Raw genomic sequence first — 18007 nt, forward strand, 5'->3', positions numbered from 1 at the left:
TCCAGGAGCAGAGCAGGATTAGCCTGCACCGAACGCAGCCAAAGTGCCCGAGCCGTGCTACCGACAGCAGGAATTGAGCCCCTGCCTCGTACTGCTGTGGGGCAGGGCACCAAAAGGGAATCACATTCCTTTATTTTTCATCCCCCATAACTTTCCCAGAGACAACTGGGGGGCGGGGGGGGGGGGGGCTGACCCCAAGCCCAGTCCCCTGGCACTCCAATCTCTCAGCTCGCTGCCCGGTGCCATCCTGTATCGCCAACCGACGCGGCGCATTCCCCACGGGGAAACTGAGTCACGTCCCCAAAGTCACCATGCAAGCAGGACCCCCCCCAGCCCCCCAAGGCCCCAGTGCAGCTGCTCCTACCTGAGCGTGGCGCTCTCCCCTTGCCGCACTGTCACGTTGTCCATGGCTTTGGGGAAGGTGGCATCTCCGCTGCGCACGGGCACTCCTGCGGGCACAAGGAAGAGCAGCCTGAGACAGAGGACGACCAGGCACCTCCAGGGCAGGGCCAAGCACCCACCGACCCCCATCCTGGGCAGCGGGGACTTTTCCAACAGGCAAAAAACACACCCGACAAGGCGAAAAGGGGGAAGGGGTGGGTGGAGAGGAGGGATGGGGGGGAGCAAAACCACCGGGGCGAGCGCTGCGGAGCTCCACGGAGATCAGGAGAGCCCCCGGCAAGGCTGGCTGCGAGCGCTGAGCCTGCCGAGCGGCATCGGAGGGAGTCCCGCTGTCCTCGGGCGAGGGAGGAGGACGGGAGGGCCGGGGGGAGGAGGAGGAAGAGGAGGAGGAGAAGTGGCAAAGGTGCTGGGCGAGCCGGTTCTTCGGGCAGCAGTCCGAGGCTCACTTGGGTGAGGAGGCGCCGGGGGGGCCCGGCTGTACCCCACTCCCACGCGCTTGTCCCGAGGCGGGGGCAGTCCAAAAACCAGTAAAAACCCCAAAAAACACCCCCGAGGCGAGCTAGCAAAGGTGTCCAGGCGCAAGAAGGCACAGCGGGCAAAAGCCTTCGGGATGCCCTGCAGCTCCTCTCCTCCCGCCCCGCTGCCGGGGGGCTGATCCAGGCGGGATGCAGGATGCCGGAATGCAGGATGGGGATGAGAGAACGGCGGGATGCAGAATGCGGGGATGTCAGGCTGCCGGAGCCCCTGGCTGGCCTCAGCGGCGGGCGGGGAGGGCGCGGGGGGGCGGCGGCAGCACCCCGGCCCCGGCCGGCAGCATCCCCGGGGTTGTCATGGCAGCGGCTCCAGCGCTGCCCGGCGCCTCGGCTCCCGCACGGCCCGAGCCCCGCACACGGGCGGGCGGGCGGCAGCGGGGCGGGATGCGCAGGAGAACACGCACATTAACCCCCGCCGCGCCGCGCTCTTCGGGGGGATGTCAAGACCCCCGTCCTTTCTCCTCTCTCTCCCCCCGCGCTTACCTGCGTCCCGCAGCCAGCACCGCGCTACTCTCCCCCTTGCCCTCCTCTACCTCTGCACCTTTCCCCTCCCAGGCGGCAAAGTCGCTGTGCAGGAGGGGAAACTGAGGCACGGGTAATATCCCCCCCTTCCCCCCCAGCCAGGTGATGAAGAGGAGAGGCAGGAGCGTGTCCTCCTGGTCCTCTGCACCTCACAGACACAGCGTGAGCTTAAGTGGCAAATTCCTCCCCAGCCGCAAGCACGGTCCCCGCATACTTTTTATCAGCTCATAATTTAACAAATATCACATTTGCTTATGCCGAGTAATTCCTCCTTCCCTCCGCTAGTGGCTAAACACATTAATATTTCCAGGCACAGTTCCACGCTGGTGAAAAGGTGCCGGGGAGCATCCTCAGAGCAAAGAGTCCTGGAGGCAGCAGTCAAACCACAGCTTTCGGGGTGCTGCACCCCTCAAACCCCTCAGCTGCAGCAGTCCAGCCCCAGGGAAAACCAGGTGTCCCCTCTTGCTGTGCCCAATGACTTCCCTGCTTTGCCTTACCCAAAAATCCTCCCTCCATCCCCCCACCGTGTGCTCGGCAGCTTTTACACGGCACCAACATGGGGTGGGTTTTTTTGTTGTTTTTGAGTTCGCTGCTGGCAACCTGAGCTGGGATTCAAACTGGTGACCTAGATGTGAAAGGATCCATAGCCCGTTACTAATCCCTGGAGTCTCCGAATCCCCTGTAAACTACTGCTTAATTCACTAACTGTGCTATTTAATCTCTAAAACATTATGAGCTGTGCCGGGCAGAGGAAACACTCCATCAAATAAAGCTTTATTATTATTGTGCATGCTGACTGGTCATATGAGAAGGGGATTGCTCTGCAAGACTCTCTACTTTTTCCTTGTCTGAAGGTTCTCTGCTCCTTGAATTTAGCACTGGTGGGACGTGCTGCCTCGAGTCCTGTGTTTTCCCAGAGGAAACGGCAGCTTTCCCCAGCTCTTGGCAGAAGGGCTTTAATCCCTGCAGTGAATTTGGCTGTCTGAACTGGCAGGGGAGGGGGGGGAACGCTGCATTCAGCAGATCCTTTGAGGCCAGAAATTACATGGGAGGGGGTCTCTGAAACCTCACTGCATCAGAGGCAGGGGAAAAAAGACTCTGTCCAGGGTTGTGTTGTTGCACTGGGGTGTACAAGACAGCCAAGAATAAAATACACCAATCCTGCTGGTTGCTGCAGCATCCAGGCACCCCTGGCAGGATGGGGACCCTGCTGGGATACCTGCAGGACCATCACACAAGAGCTTGCTCTTTGTGGGGCCGCTCCTTTGAATGGGCAGAGACCAACTCCTTTGTCAGCAAAACCAGAGGGATTCCAATAACCACAGCCAGTTAACCTTTTAACACGGAATTCAGCCCCGGATCGCCAGGAGCATCTTAAATTATGAGGAAAAAAAAACACCTCCGTGCACTGAAAGCGTGTGAGGCTGGGGCAAAATGTAACCCGCAGAGCTGTTCCAGCCCTTGCCAAGGCTGAATTTGGCCCACTGTTAGGAGATCATCAGCAGCATTGTTTGAAAATCCCAAGGAATTTACATCCAATATGCTCCTGCATACTAAAGCCCGGCAGAATCCCTGGTCTCCCTCCCTCCCTCGCATACATACAATGTACATATAAATCAGCCTGTCACAGCTCGTCTCTTTTCTGACAGCTGTAATTGCTTCGGACTATAAAAATATCTATAGACAATAAACACGACGCGGGAAAACAGCAAAGAGAAAACCAAATCAAGGTTCCTTTAAATAATTCAGTTGCTCCAGCAGCAGAGGAGCCAGCAACTGAGTCCAGCTGTGAAGGTTCAGGAGCGAGAGAAAGAGAGCTTTGTAGCCTCCTCTGGGGATGAGAGAGTCTTTTTTCCTTCACTGGGTTTTGACCACAGCAGCAGCAGAGTTTGCTGCACGCGGGCTGAGCCCATCTGAGCAAGCACCAAGCAGCCTCTCGCTTTCAGCTTCTTCCCTTTCTTCCTACTTAGGTAAAAAGTCTTTTTTTTTTTTTTTTCCCCCCTCCTCATTGCGAGCAACAGGCAGGAGACAAACAGAGCGAGCCAAGCACAGCACACTCGAGGTGTAGCTTTATCTCCGTATCCATCTCACTCCTCTCCTTCCCAGCAAGGCTAAAGGCCCCCCTCTCCTGGCAGAGACCACAAACAGGGCAGCAGAAGCAGCGAGGGCTGGACCGGGTGGGAAGTGATGCAGAATCAAGGATGGAGCCAGGGGAAGGATTTTCCCCTAGAGGGGTGGCAGCTGGAGGGGAGGATGCTGAAAGCCTGGATGGAGAAGGGGTTAGAAGGAGCGAGACCCTGGGGCTTTGCTTCCCAAAGGAGCACCTCTATCGATAGCTGGGGAGGAGGAGGCGAGGAGGCAGAGCAGGGAGCAAGTCAGTCCCAAAAACATCCCACAGGAAAGAATGATGGCATTTGGATCGCTGCAAGGGACCCCGACTCCTTCTGCAGGACCCTCCCAGCAAACACTGTCGCAAACTCAGGCTTTTCCTGCAAAACCAAGCCTTGAGCAGCTAATCTGCAGATCTGAGTGGTCCCAAGGGCCGACAATCAGATGCAAATTTGCAGTTCAAGTTCCTCTATCAAGGAAAACAACAACATTGCCGAATTTTTTCCTCCTTCCTCAAGTATCCAGCACGATTCTATTTTATCGTAGCTGCTTACAGGTCCAAGTTAAAGACCCCCTCCCGTCCTACAGACCTATATCCAAACAATCCTACACCTCCCCACACCAATGGATTTCATTCCTGGAGAACAAAAAACTACTTTCAATAAGTAGGTCATAGCAAGGCAATTCGTACAGCCAGACTTTCCTTTTAATTCCTTTTCAGGGAGTTGATAGATGGCAATCTATAGCCCCAAAGTGGAAATTTATTTTTAATCTGAAATGGCCAAATATGATCAGAAACAGAATTTATGCTCGAGACATTCTCGTTCCTTCCGAATGAGAACACGATTTTATAACGCCAGCCGTGCTATCGCATACCACATTATTCTCCAATAAGCTCAGAGTTGCACAAAAAGTGCTTAATTTCCTTGGCATTAGTCAGGTGAATGACACACGAGTCCGGGGGAAGCTTTTCCTGAATAACTGCTGAGCCCTCCGTGCCTTCAACCATTCACCGAAGCCACAAAGGACGCGGGCTCCAGCTCCGCTCACTGCCTCATTTATCCCCTCGTTAACGGTGGCCCCAATTAAGGAACAATGATTGGGAGCCTTACTTGGCCGAAGCCGTTTTGAGCCCTTCTCGCCCCAAAGGCATTCCCTCTCCGAGCTGGAGAAATCGCCCGTTCAGGGCTGTTTCTGGGACAGTTTTTGGAATGCAAGCAGCATCCTCATGGGCGCTCAGCCCTCGATCCCTCGTGCTGGAGGCGGCCAGGGACTCCCGGCACCTTCTTCACGGTGTTTAAAAACAACGCAGGAGACCCCATTAATCCCTGCTAGAGATGCTGTTAATATTTAACTGCAGTTTAGATAAACTTACAGTAACCATCCCATTAAATTTAGATAAAATGTGCTTTTGGGAGCCTTCCCCTAAAGCCACGCTGCCCTGCTCTGCCTGCATTTTGCACCAAGAGCCTCGCAGTAAAAAAAGGAACATTTTGTTTGCCCTTTAAAAAACTGCTGGGCTCGGGTTTGCCGCTTGCTCTCGTCGTGCTCAGGGACTTTGGAATTTTCAAGCACGAATTAACTCCTTCCAGGGCACCCCCGGCTGAGCTCCAAAGCCTCAGCCAAGGGGCTAGAGGAGCAGGTGCCCTGGAAAAGGCTGCAAATCTGTCCCAAACCGGTGCTGCAAACCCAGCACAGGACTGATCTCCCTGCACCATCTCACCGGGTAACCCAGAATGTGCCCCCGGAGGAGAAGGAAAGCCAAAGTGCCCCACACAACACTGCCAGCCCTAACACACGGCAGCATCCTCAAGGATGCTCAACATCTCATCCCTGGAAGTGTTCAAGGCCAGGCTGGACAGGGCTTGGAGCACCCTGGGCTAGCAGAAGGCGTCCCTGCCCATGGCAGGGAGTGGAACGAGATGAGTTTTAAGGTCCCTTCCAACCCAAACCATCCTGGGACCCTTTGTACATTGCAGAGGGGCCAGGCAGAGCTGCAGCCAGGACACAGAATGAGGAGGCTGCACAGCAGCCCTCAAGGCCTCCCTTTGGATCACTCCTTTCTCCCCCAGCCCTCAGTGTCTGGGCCTTTTACAGCAGTCCAACCAGGCCCACACATTTATGAAGTGACACCTTTGCAGGTCCAGACTCAACATCAAACACCTACACAGAGCCTAAAAAACTGATCAAAGAGCTACTGAGCCACACTGGCACAGTGAGAATTACGAACCGGGATCGATCCTTGGTACAAATCAATATTGATTTTACATAAACCTGTTTCTCACAGCTTCCTTGTGAGGTTATGGTGCTGTATGAGCACCCCAAAAAGCTTCCTCCATACACACCCTGCGTCCCCAGCAGTGTTTGATCAGCGTGGCTCAGGTGCCAGGGACAGTGATGACGTGGGACAAACCATGCCATTATCCATCCAATGGCAGTTGATAAGTGTGTGACATTAACCCAGAGTTCTACAACTCAATCCCTGCAGTCACTGAAAAGGGAAAAAGCTGAATAGGCAGAAAAGCAAAGCCAGACACTGCTCAGGTCTCACCAAGGATATCTGAGAGCTCCAGCACAGCTCCCTTAAATGTGAAAACACAAGGTTCTACCCACCCTGAGGCTCTGCCCGCAGTCTGGGGGCTCTGTGCTGGATTAACTGTTTGGAAAAAAAGCTCCAAGAGTCACTGTGCCTTCTCCTGGGATGGTCCCAAGGAAAACACACTGAGCCAAGCCTTCCCCAGCCCATCTGGATATCACACACATCCTAAACTGCAGCAAGCAGCAAAAACCTGGCTGGTTTGCCCCCCCTTCCACCTCAGTTTCACCCCCCAGACCCTTTCCTAACAGAAAACTGCTCAGTCCCTACAAAGCCAGGGGAAGCAGACACTGGGGAGGAGCACATACCTCAGTTCAGACAACCATCAGCAACAAAAAGCAAATACTAAAAGCAGTGCCCCTAAAATCCCACTTTTAAAAGCACTGAGTGTGCTCAGCTGTGCTGGGTGAAAGCCCAGCCCACTGCCAGGTGTTCTGCATCCTCAAATCAGCCTCTCCTGGAGCCACTGGTTTCCCTATTGCCCACACCTGACTCCAGACCGGGATCAGTCACCTCCAAGCCAGGCTTTCCTTTCTGATCCCCCACCAGCCGCTGCCAAAAATGGGCTTTTTCCCATTTTCACCTCAAATCAGCACCTTTGCAGCACCCCATCTTTTGCCAGCCTGCTTCCCTGAAGTTGCCAAATTGCTCGAGTATATTCCTTGGGAAAAAAATCCGGGCTCGCTGCTGTATCAGTTTGAGTTTTGCCACTGGTCCTCTGACCCTGACGGCTCTCTGCATCCAAGAATAATATTAATAATAGCCATGCCATTAAGCAAGATGCTTGGTTTGAATCTGAAGATTTTGAGAAATGATCTCATAAATTTAATTCCCGGGGTACCATCTTTGAGCGTTAACAGGCACAGTCGCCTCTGAATTCTGGGAAATGAGCATAATTACATGGAGATCGACAAGGCACAAATGCCAAGAATTCTGTTAACCTTTAATACTGCAAAAAAACTCTCCCCTTGTAATTATCTCTTTCCTTTGTCTTAAATGTTACTGATGAATATTTAGTGGGATAAGCAAATAAAAGGAGGCTGAGGGGTGCAAGGAGGTGCCGTTCCCTGTGGGATAAGCCTGAACACCTCACAGAATCATTGTGGGTCAGGGTAGGATGGGACCCCAGGTCGCCAAAACTGCTCCATGGGACAATGACACCCCCGTGGTGACACACAGCCACGACAGAGCCGGCAGAGGCCAATTTGAGTTACACCAAAATCCAGATTAATTCCCAGCACTGCTGCAAATGCACCTTCACCCAGGCCTGTGAAGAGCGATCCCGTGGCCCCAGTGGGATGGTTTCAGGTGCCCTTTCTCCAAACAGAACTTTGTCTTGGAATAAAACTTCCTGGCTAAAAAACACGTCACCTTTCAAACACATCCTCCCTAGGGCTGCAAATGGCACTGCCCTCTTGCTGCACAGGGAGCCTGATGGAAAGAAGATTTTCTCCCGGTGTGAACTGCATTAATATCTGTCAGAGCTCTGGCATTTCTGCCTATAATGATGAAAAATATGTGCCGGGAATGTGGGGTGCCCCGAGCATCGCCTCCCTCCCCATGAAGTGAAATTAGAAGCAGCTGCTCCTGCTCCCGTCCTCTTTACAGGCCTACAACATTATCTCGGGAAGATGATTATTTGGGAGATGGCGAGGGGATAAGGGAGCCCCGCGACCCATCCGCATTCCAGCGGCGCCCGTGCTGCAGACACGGCTCGGCTCTCCCCTCCCCGGAGCTGCAGAGCGGTGTAAAGGTCACTCTCCTCTCTTAATGTCGCGTCAGAGCCACCACCGAGGGAACGAGGGAAAGAAAAAGGCACATCTCCCCTGCTGGATGGAGAAAACCCAGCTCCGTCCTGGGAGCAGTGTGCCGGCAGGAGGTGGTTGGGCTCTAACCACCCGCAACGCCAAATGCTTTTGGAATGCTTGCCCAGGAGCTCTGGAAGAGGTGGAAGGAGCTTCCTCCTGGATCTGAAGATGCTGCTCTCAGCCACATCCCAACCAGCAGCTGGGCCTGCTGATGTGGATGGGCACGGAGGCAGCGAACCCTGTGCTGTGGAGGAGAGGGATTGCAGCACACCCCTGTGCTCGTCCCAAAGTGCTGCAGGCATCAGGGAGACAGAGGATATCCCACCCATGAGGGTGCCAGCCCCAGATCCCAAATTAACCAATACTTTCTGGGCCACTGAGGTAGGGAGCCGGTCCACCCAGAAGTCTCACAGTGCCACCAGAGAGGCTGAGTGTCACGGGAGAGGCTGGAGCAGTCACAGAGCAAACTTGGCCTCAGGGCCAGACCTTTACAGATTCCCTGCTCCCTCATTCCAGGAGGAAGGAAGCCAAAGCAGTGTTTATTCACAGAAGACTAGGGAGAAAAATGAGAGGGAAGAGGTGAGTTCATTAAGTCCAACACCTCCCTCTCCCGGGAGGGCTCCACACTTGTGGAAGGGAGGAACTCTGTCCCAGCCCAGGGCCAGGGCTGTGAACAGCAGCGAGGGCTCCAAACCTCCCCGAGAGAGGTGACACCACAACCACCTCAGACCTGGGGTCCCAGCGGCTCCAGCCACCCCCCAGCTACTCCTGACCACAGAATGCGGCAGATGTTTGCTCTCATCCCTTTCCCTTTCCCTTTCCCTTTCCCTGCCTTCCACTGGAGCGAGGTTTCTGGTCTCCAAGCTGCTTTTATGCCCCTTTAAAAGGTTATAAAAGCTGTCTTTATATTCCAATAAAGGGATATAAAAACAACCTTTTTCGCAGTTCAATAAACGTGGTTAACTTTTCCCCCCATTAATACTTTTTTGCCTCAATGCTGTGTGCACGTGTGGGCTGCTGCAGGACAGGGAGGACGATGGGGCTTTGGGCACCACCTCTCAAGGCAGGAGACAGCAGCGCATCCAAAGGGAGAAGGACCAAGAGGCTGTGCTGGGGGCACCAGGCACGTCTGATGCCAGGCAAAGACAGGCATCCTAATCTAAGCTGCTGCCCAAAAAGGAGTGAGATGAGGATAGAACATCACTGGACACTGCTGGTGCATTTGCTGCAAAGAAAATACCTCCTGGAAGCTGGTGTGAGCTCAGGGAAGGGCATGAGAAAAATTCAACTGATGAACTCTATAAATCAAGGGGCAAAGAGCTGCCCAGCGGGGTTTTGCCTCTCCTGGTAAAGGCCCGTGGATGTAAGGGATGATAAACCGCAGCCACCCTGGTCTCCATCCCTGCACAAACCAGCAGCTGCTGCACCCAGGGCTGTGCCACCTCTCTCCTGGGTGACAAGGGACAGGTCACTTCATCCCGCACTGCCAACCCCCTGCTCTTGGCAACACCATTTAGACCTTCCAGGCCGTGGGTCAGGAATTGTCCTGTCTGGTGCATCAGTGCCACACGAAGCCTGACAGGTCCCTGCTCCCCACGCAGCCTCCAGACACGGCTCTAATTATTATTTACCGTTTGTGCAGCCATCCCGTGGCTTGCAATCCGTCTTTCTCAAAAGCGTCCTTTTCCTTGGAAGAGGATCTAAACCTGTCCTGCTGCTCGTCCAACAGCCTCTCCAGGCATTAAAACAAGGAGGTTTATTATTTTTGGTGACAGCCTGTTCTGCAAGGTGAACACAACTCGTATGAATCAAACCGACCTGGATTTCATACATCATCCCCCAGCAGCACCAACGCGAAGGGCAGGAGGGGTTTGGCTGCCGAATGCAGAGCAGAGCAGGGAGTTCATTGGTGCTGATCTATGGGTGATGGGGAGCCTGTGGGGTGCTGGGACTGTGGCTGCTGGAGGGAGAAGAGTGGGGGAGATGTGAGTCCATAAATAAGGCAAGCTGGAGAGAGCAGCTACCAGGAGCTGGAATTGAAGCCCAGCACCAAGGCAGTGAGAATCTTTCCAACTGTGTTCTCGCTTCCTGACCTCATTTCTCCCCTTCCTGCCCCTGCACGGGTACTGTGGGATGGGGACCAAACTCTGAGCAGGGCAGATGATCTTGTCCCAGAATCCCAGAACGGTTTGGATTGGAAGGGACCTCCTACCATGAGCACCTTCCACTATCCCAGGGTGCTCCAAGCCCCATCCAGCCCGGCCTTGAAAACTTCCAGGGATGGGGCAGCCACAGCTTCTCTGGACACCCTGTGCCAGGGCCTCACCCTCAGTAAGGAATTTCTTCCTAATATCCAATCTAACCCTGCCCTTGGCCGAGGGGCTCCTTGTCCCCACCATGCACCCTGTCCCAACTTGCTCCATCCCACCGAGGCTGAGCCCTCCCTGCCACCTCCAGCTAATTAACCCAGCTAATTGCCTTGGCCAGGTTCTTTTTTAAGGCTGCAGGAGAATGATGAGGGTGAAGGGAGAGGGTGAGCATGCAGGGCTCCCTGGAGAATTCAGAAGCATTTACAGTCCCTGGCACGAGAAAATCCATACTCATCTTGGCTCTGGGAGGCAGGGCTGCCCTCCCACACTCCTATTAGCAATTCCCAATCATCTTTTATTAGGCCTGCATTGATTTGCTGCTCATTTCAGTGGGAACGAAGAACTAAGAGCCTCAGCCTGGCCTCAGCTGAGGAATCCAGGCACGGAGCCGGAGGAGATCTTGGGGGATGCTGACCCGGGTTCAGCTGTGCCACTACAGAGCAGAAGCAGAGCTGTTCTTCCAAAATAGCCTTTCACATCCCACAAAGCTGGCAAGGACGTGAGGAAGAGGGATCAAGGGTAGGAGGGACTGGAGGCTCCTCCTGGTTGGTATTTAGGGTGCTCCTTTCATACTGGGGAGGGGAATTTTGTCTAGCAGGGATTCCTGGGAGAAGTCGCCTGGATCCCACGCTCCAAAACCCCAACCCTGCAGAGCAGCTCAGGCCAGTTATTACCCCCTGGGAGAAACAGTCTCCTAACACTGCTCCGGTTTCCAAGCCAACACTATTTCCATGTATCTTGTGAAACACAAATTCTGTTAGGAATCATCTGAATATTTTGTTCTAATAATGCCCTAACACCAGCATACCCATTAGCACATACATGGAAAGGAGCATTTGAATATCAAAACAAAGAAAATTTAGAGGTGTTTTTTCCCCTCCTGGCAAAGGCACCGCTGCTAGTTATCAGTTTCCAACTGTTTGCACCACAGCCTTTCCATGCGTGTCCCTGCTGTCATCAAACCTGCTGCTCCCTGCACCCCGTGTCCTGAGATAACCCGAGATGTGCAGCCACGGCCACAAAAGGGCCCCACAGTCCCCGGGGAGGAGAAGGGCTGAGAAGGACAGGGTGGCAGCTCTGCAGAGGGGATGGTAGGAGATGCAAATCTCCAGCTGTGTGAGCCACAGATATATCCCTCTGCACCCGGCAGCTCTGCCTCATCCCATCACAGCACCCACCTCATCCCGTCACAGCACCCACCTCATCCCATCCCATCACCCACCTCATCCCATCACAGCACCCACCTCATCCCATCCCAGCACCCACCTCATCCCATCATAATATCCACCTCTTCCCACCACGAAACCAACCCCATCCCACTACATCCCAGCAGACCGAGGTGAAGGGATACACTAAAAGCCACGGTTTTGTTGCATTTGGAATAAATTATATGTGTTTTTTTAGAATGCCCCTGCACTTAGAAAGCCAGAGCCACTCTCTAAAGCACCCCAGGAAATACGAAGCCAGGAGAGCGGACTCAGAGAACAGCTCACAATGCCTGCGGTGAGGCAGATGAAAGCCGAGGGCTGCATCCTTGGATGTCCCTCACTTCAGACGGAGCGGGAGGAAATACAGACACTCTTAAAACTCTGCCCCAGATCTGCCAGCACAGAAAGTTTCCCTCTGCTTTGAACCAGGCAACCGACTTCTCTCCCCGGGAAGCGGCCGCCTCCGGGCAGCGTGCGGGAGGCGAGGGGAGGAGGATATTGGATATCAGCAGGGTCCAATGCTGCCCAGAGGGTGGCTGAGGTGATGCTGCAGAGTGACTGTCACCCACCCAGCTGAAGCTGGGGCTGTGGTGCCCAGGATCCAGGGTTAAGGAGAGGGATGTGAGTAAAGCAGGTCTAAGTTTTGCCTCCAGGAAACAAGGGTTTGCTTCTACGCACATGTTCTGATGCCAGTTACAAGCATGTAAGGAGCAAATTGGGTGTGATCCAGAGCAGCAGCTCTTCAGCGTTGAGTCAGACCTCACGTTACTTAAGGCTCCACTGCCCATTTTTCCCCCCCTCTTGCTGTTTTTCTCCCTGTCTACCTCCAGGCAGTCCAGGAACAAGACAGGGAGGTGAAATCTGGAACTCCATGAGAAGTGAAGTCCTGTAAGGAACGTGCTGTTGGATTCCCCTTTCCCTGCCCATCAGTGGATGCTGGTGTCCCACAGCAGACAGAGGTGCAGGAATTGTGTCCCACGCTGAAATGGGGCTGCCACAGCCCTTGCTGGCACCCACCGTGCCTTTCGCCTGGCATTGGCGCACAGCTCACAAAGGGAGCGGGCCAAATTCCTCCCTGGCGTAGCTTAATTGAAGTCGATGATGGTACACCAGGGATGAACCTGGCCCACTGTCCTGAGCTGGAGTCCACAACAAGTCCAGCTGGCAACTCAGCGGCAACAGGAAGGATCCCTGGCACCGGGAGCAGCGCTGGGAGCTGCGGTCGGCATTTGCGGGTGGGAGACAGACTCAATAAACCCAGGGCTAAGTAAACCAGATCTGTAATAAATAACAACCAGCATTCCACCTCTTCCAAATGCTACAGAGATCCAGCCCAAATTGTCCTCCCAAGCCCCATGAGCGGTGGGGACATTTCATTAGCCCTCTTATACTGACAGGGAAACAGGCGCTGGGAGCCTAATAATAATAAAAATCCATTATGTCGCAGTGCTTGTTGTCTGTGTATCCCAACTAGCAGCTCCAAAAGGCAGGGAAATGGCTGGGCTGGTTTTACTGGAGTCAGGGGGATGGAAATGTGCAAGGAGGTTGGTAATTAGCTTCGGGTCACTCATCAAGATGAAGTTTGCTGAGCAGTGCCACCAGGCCACATCCAGGCTGGGCTGAGGTGCTCGAAGCTGCAAGCAGGATGGATCAGGGAAAATGCTGTTCTACAGCCAGTAACTGAAGGAGGTTTCAGGTAATCCCAGAATCATTAAGGTTGGAAAAGCCCTCCAAGGTGATCGAGTCCAACCTGTGACCAATCCCCACCTTGTCACCCAGCCCAGAGCACTGAGTGCCATGTCCAGGTGTTCCTTGGACACCTCCAGGGATGGGGACTCCAACACCTCTCTGGGCAGCTGCTTCCAATGCTCGACAACCCTTTCCATAAAGAAATTCCACCTGATATCCAGCCTGAACCTCTCTGTCACAGCTTGAGGTCCTCTTGAGCTGTCCCTTGTTCCTTGGGAGAAGAGGCTGACCCCCACCCGGTGGCACCCTCCTGTCAGGGAACTGTAGAGAGTAAGAAGTCCAACCTGTCTGCACCTGGATGGAGGGATCTGCAGCAGCTCAGATCCCTCTGCCCATCCAAACCCATGCCAACAGATACCAGGGAGGTCCCACCAAAACTCTAATGTGGCTTTATGCTGAGCTTGAGGGGTGTGATTGCCCTTTTGTGGTGTGATTACACCACAGCTCCGCTTCCCACACCTGCAATTTTCACTCTACTCCTACAACTCCAAGGCTCCATAGCTGCAAATTAATTAAAGTGTAAGTGCAAAATCAGTGGTGCCACCGAATGTTAAAAATACCATTCCATGGTGACCGGGAAGCCAAAGCCACAATTTTGGAGATGGAGGTAACGTTAAGAGCTGAAATGTAGAGAAATTCCAGTTATAGGGACAAGTGGGAGGCGGTGAGGTTATCCAAAAGCTTTACCACGGTGTAATTACACCGTATTCGTCAGGTAATTACAGCCCTGCTATTATATGCTACAACTCTCCGTTCCATGCCTAATCCCATGAGGTAGATTCAGAGGGATAAAAGGCAGCAGCAGCAGACACCTGACTGCTGCAAGAAGGAATGATGGACGTGGATTGACAGGGACAGCAAAAGGAGAGGAGGTAGGAACGGAAATGCGCCAGGTATCCGGAGCAATCGCTTACACCCAGAGCAGCCCCACGCTCATTCCGACCCTCTGATGCTCCAGGGATCCCCACCATGCAACGGAGAAGAGCCGGGCTCGGTTGACTGGGATCTATTGAGGCGGTGTAAGCATTCATCAAAAGCCAATCTGCCTCTGGAAAGCAGAAAAAGAGGTTACTCCGGATTAATTTTTCACTTCCGAAGCTTTATGGGGAGTTCTCAAAGTGTCAGCTCACAAGGCTTCAATATTTTCTGAACGAGAAGCTCAAGTGCTGGTTCCAAACTCCTCTGTTTGGATTGTCAGGTAATTTGTACCCAAACATTTCAATTAAAAATTTCTGTTGGCTCATCTGTTTGGGTCTTTTTCTGGGGAGAGAGATGAAGGATTTGGAGGTTTTGCTTATTTCCCAATTTCTGTCATTTTGATGCTTCATAAGCTACTTCAGGGTTGAACAGCGTGGGGGAAACCTAAGAGCCCATTGCAGGGAGAGCATCCAGCCCTGGCTGCGGGGTGGGTTCATCCCTACAGCTCCTCCCCTGCCCTGTGGCACATCAGAGTGTGCCAGGGTCCCCAAGGCAATTTTTTTTGGCAGCAGGGCACTGGTGGAATCCCCATTCCTGAGGAATTTAAAAGCTGTGTAGAGCTGGTTCAGTGGTGGGTGTGGCAGTGCTGGAGGAACAGGTGGACTCAATGATCTTGGAGGGGTTTTCCAACCTAAATTATTCCATTCCATTGTTTTCTATTCTATTCTATTCTATTCTTTCTTCTATTCCAATTCTATTTGGTTTTATTTTCAATTCTCTCCTCATTTTATTCCATTCCATCCTATTCCATGATTTCCAGGGCTTGTCTTCACCCAGACCAGCACAGGGCTCCTGTTCCACAAGGCTGGGCAAACATTCAGTGGAATAAATCCCACCCTGCTCTGTGGGGTCCCATTTGGAGCTCCAGTGCTCCATGACCTTATTTAACATTCCCCATTCCCAAGGCAGCCCAGCTAGTCCTGATGTTCCTCTCAGGTCTCCTACTGCTCCCTACTCCCACCTGATCCTGTTTTCCTGGTGCTATTTGCATTCCTATTTCCACGGCAGGTGGGCACAGGAGGGGATGTACGGATCCGTATCCATGGTGGAATTCAGCAAGGTCTGGAATAACCCCAACCCTTCCTGCTGCACAGCACGGCACGGAAAACAGAGACTGTTCCCCTTTGGTGCTCCCAGAACATTCACACAGAGCAGATGTGGGCATGGAGTTACAATCAGGTGGGGCACAAACTGTGGTTTTGCTGGGGGTTTTTGTTGTTTGGGTTTAGGTTTTTTTCCTTCTTTAAGTCAAGCTGGACCAAATTCTTTGTCATCTGCTCCTGCAGAAGCCATGGAGGATTTGTGGAGCCACAACGGCAGAGAAGGAGCAAATCCCTGTGGGATGCCAGAATGCATCCCAAGGGAGCAACTCAGGGAGTTGCATCCACCTGGACTGGCTCTAATCCCTCTGGGTGCAGTTCCATCCAGCGAAATCCATCCTTTGCAAGGGGCCAGCACAGCTGCCATGGGAAATAAGGGCCGAGCCATTGCCGGAGTGATCTTACAGGAATGATCCCCGTCTCCATTAGGGGCTCAGCTAAGCCATGAAGCCTGAAAGTTGATTATACCTTTCGTTAGGAATGACTGAATGATGTTTTAAAGCTGGAAAATGAACTCGCAGCTAAGAGGAAACACTTTCTTGGCGAGGCCGTAGAGTAGGTTCCCCGCGGAATAGATGCAGCTGTGAGAGTCAAAATTAAATTGATATTAGAAAATTTCCTGAGGGGAAAAAAAGTCATCTGGTGCCTGCAGAAATGGCATCGTGCAGAGAGCTGACTAGGAAATGGAAAGCCGCTGAAACTCAAATATATATATGTGTACATATTTATATATATGTTTAAATAAAAAAGAAAATATCCTCTAACTTCCCCGTCTCAGCAGAAATCTTCCAAAAGTAAAATTTTCATGGAATGGATTATTTTTCCCCCCTGTTCACCTAATGCAAGGACATTCCAGCTAGCTCCTGGCTCCTGGAAGAGTCATCTGTGTCCTGTAGATGGGACACAACATGGCAAGTGGCCTTCCAGTGGGTTTTGGGGTTTGGGGTTTGGTGCTTCCCACTGCCTCCCAGCAGGTCCCCCTGTCTAACAGGGACAACTCCTGGCTCAGCCATCAGACAACCAAACCACTGAGCTCCTTCCAGACAATCGGCTTGCTCGAGCACCAGCTTAGTGCTGGGGCATCGTCCTTTTAGAGGAGCAACAAAAACCAACGGAAAAATTAAAAAAAGAAGGAAAGTATCCCAGGAATTTTGCAATAAAGGCACTTTCTGTGGGGAAATGTGCATTGATGGAAGACCGACAGGGCTGACCAACCTGGTCTAGTTGAAGATGTCTCTGACCACTGCAGGAGATGGGACTAGGTGAGCTTTAAGGTCCTTTCCAAGCCAAACCATTCTAGGATTCACAGCCAGAATTCCAAAGGTGGCTTTCTCCATCCCTCCTCGCCATGCCGTGATGTGCATTTGGGGATGTGCAAATGGAGCAAAGCAAAAAGATGCAGATGCAAAAGCACAAAGCCCAGGTGGAAACAGGAAAATCCCTCTTGCATCGGCCTCCCTTGTCTCCCTCCATCCAGACGGAGGCACCAGGAGCCTGCACGTTTCCATTTGCACTGGCAGGGAGAGCAGGGACGGCTCCAGCCACATCTGCAGCGGCAACCTTCGGATCAGATTAACGAAAAGCCACTGATGGCGACAGTTCCTCTGCTGCCCCCGTCGCCGCTCACAATTTACTGTAACAGCCTCTGGGAAGGGACACACATTCCTTCGGCGTTTATCCAAGGAAAGGTGGAGGCTCCGTGGGGAGCACAGCCTGGGGGCAGCTGGAAGGACGCTGCCAGCACCCGCCCACCCCCACCCCGCGGCATCGCTCCTGGACACGCTGCTTGTCCCAGGCCAGGGACACATCCACCAGCCTTGGCTCTGCCTCAAACATCATCTCTCCCTTATTTGCTTGAATTAAATCATCCAGCATGGCCAGCTCGCTCCAGGAATGAGTTGAAGCTCCCTGCAACACAGGGCCACCCATCCATCCCCACAACCCTGCACCACACAGCATTCCACTCCTAAATTCCCGCTGGGAGCACCTCCATACCGCCACTGCTCCAAATTAGTTCCCCCCCAAACCTTCCTTTTGACCTCTAAAATAAAAACAGTCATAATTAAGATGGGCTGGGTTTATTAGCTGGCAGATTCCAGCAGTATTTCCATACTTTTTCCTGCAACCCCAGCATCTCAAAGCTGCTGCTCACCCAAAGCCTGGATTCCTCCGCAATTGCACGGTGCCAGTAACATTAAAGAAAACATCAACTCTGATGAGACCACTGAGACCTGCAATAAAAACAGGAGGGCTGGTTGTACCACACACATCTGCTGCCAGCATCCTCCCCCACACCTGACTCCTGCTCTCCAGGCTGGAATCCAAAGGGGTCACGGCACCCTTGGGGAGCCCCACACCACCCACCCATCTCCGACTGAACAGAACCATTGCCAAATCAGAACTCAGAGGATGGAAACTCCAAACACGCGCTCCCAAAGGCAGCTTGTGAGAATCTACAAGGCAGCAGCGATGGAACAAGGTCAGAAAGGGAAAAATCAGTGGCAAAGAGGAGCCAGGACCTCGAGTCCAGGCTCTGAGAGGGAAGATAATAAAAAGGCATCATCCCTTCGCCGTCAGTGAATTGTTGCTTAAGCCCGAGGATCACAGACAGCCCTCTCGTCTGAATGGAGCAG

The 18007-nt window shown here is 53.0% G+C and overlaps 1 protein-coding gene and 1 long non-coding RNA gene across 6 annotated transcripts in view; one reads left to right on the plus strand and one right to left on the minus strand.

Annotated features, from left to right (window-relative positions):
* The window catches only part of LOC121667538 (protein CEPU-1), a 352366-nt gene that overhangs the window by 139053 nt on the left and 195306 nt on the right, over positions 1–18007 (minus strand). For 2 of the 5 annotated variants that reach the window (XM_042034291.1, XM_042034293.1), the window contains exon 2: positions 365–449. In XM_042034291.1, the coding sequence (XP_041890225.1) occupies positions 365–449 (85 nt within the window). Of the gene's footprint in view, positions 1–364; positions 727–848; positions 925–18007 lie in introns of those variants that run through there. The other 3 variants (XM_042034292.1, XM_042034290.1, XM_042034294.1) reach the window with 2 other exon arrangements.
* Positions 14089–16172, plus strand: LOC121667549. Its single transcript, XR_006017096.1, has 3 exons — positions 14089–14494; positions 15283–15453; positions 15561–16172. It is a non-coding gene; the product is annotated as an uncharacterized LOC121667549 (long non-coding RNA).

Source organism: Corvus kubaryi, unplaced genomic scaffold, assembly GCF_017639235.1.
Source record: "Corvus kubaryi isolate FWS band 111438036 unplaced genomic scaffold, C.kubaryi_AGA036_p1.0 37367, whole genome shotgun sequence".
Lineage (NCBI taxonomy): Eukaryota > Metazoa > Chordata > Aves > Passeriformes > Corvidae > Corvus > Corvus kubaryi.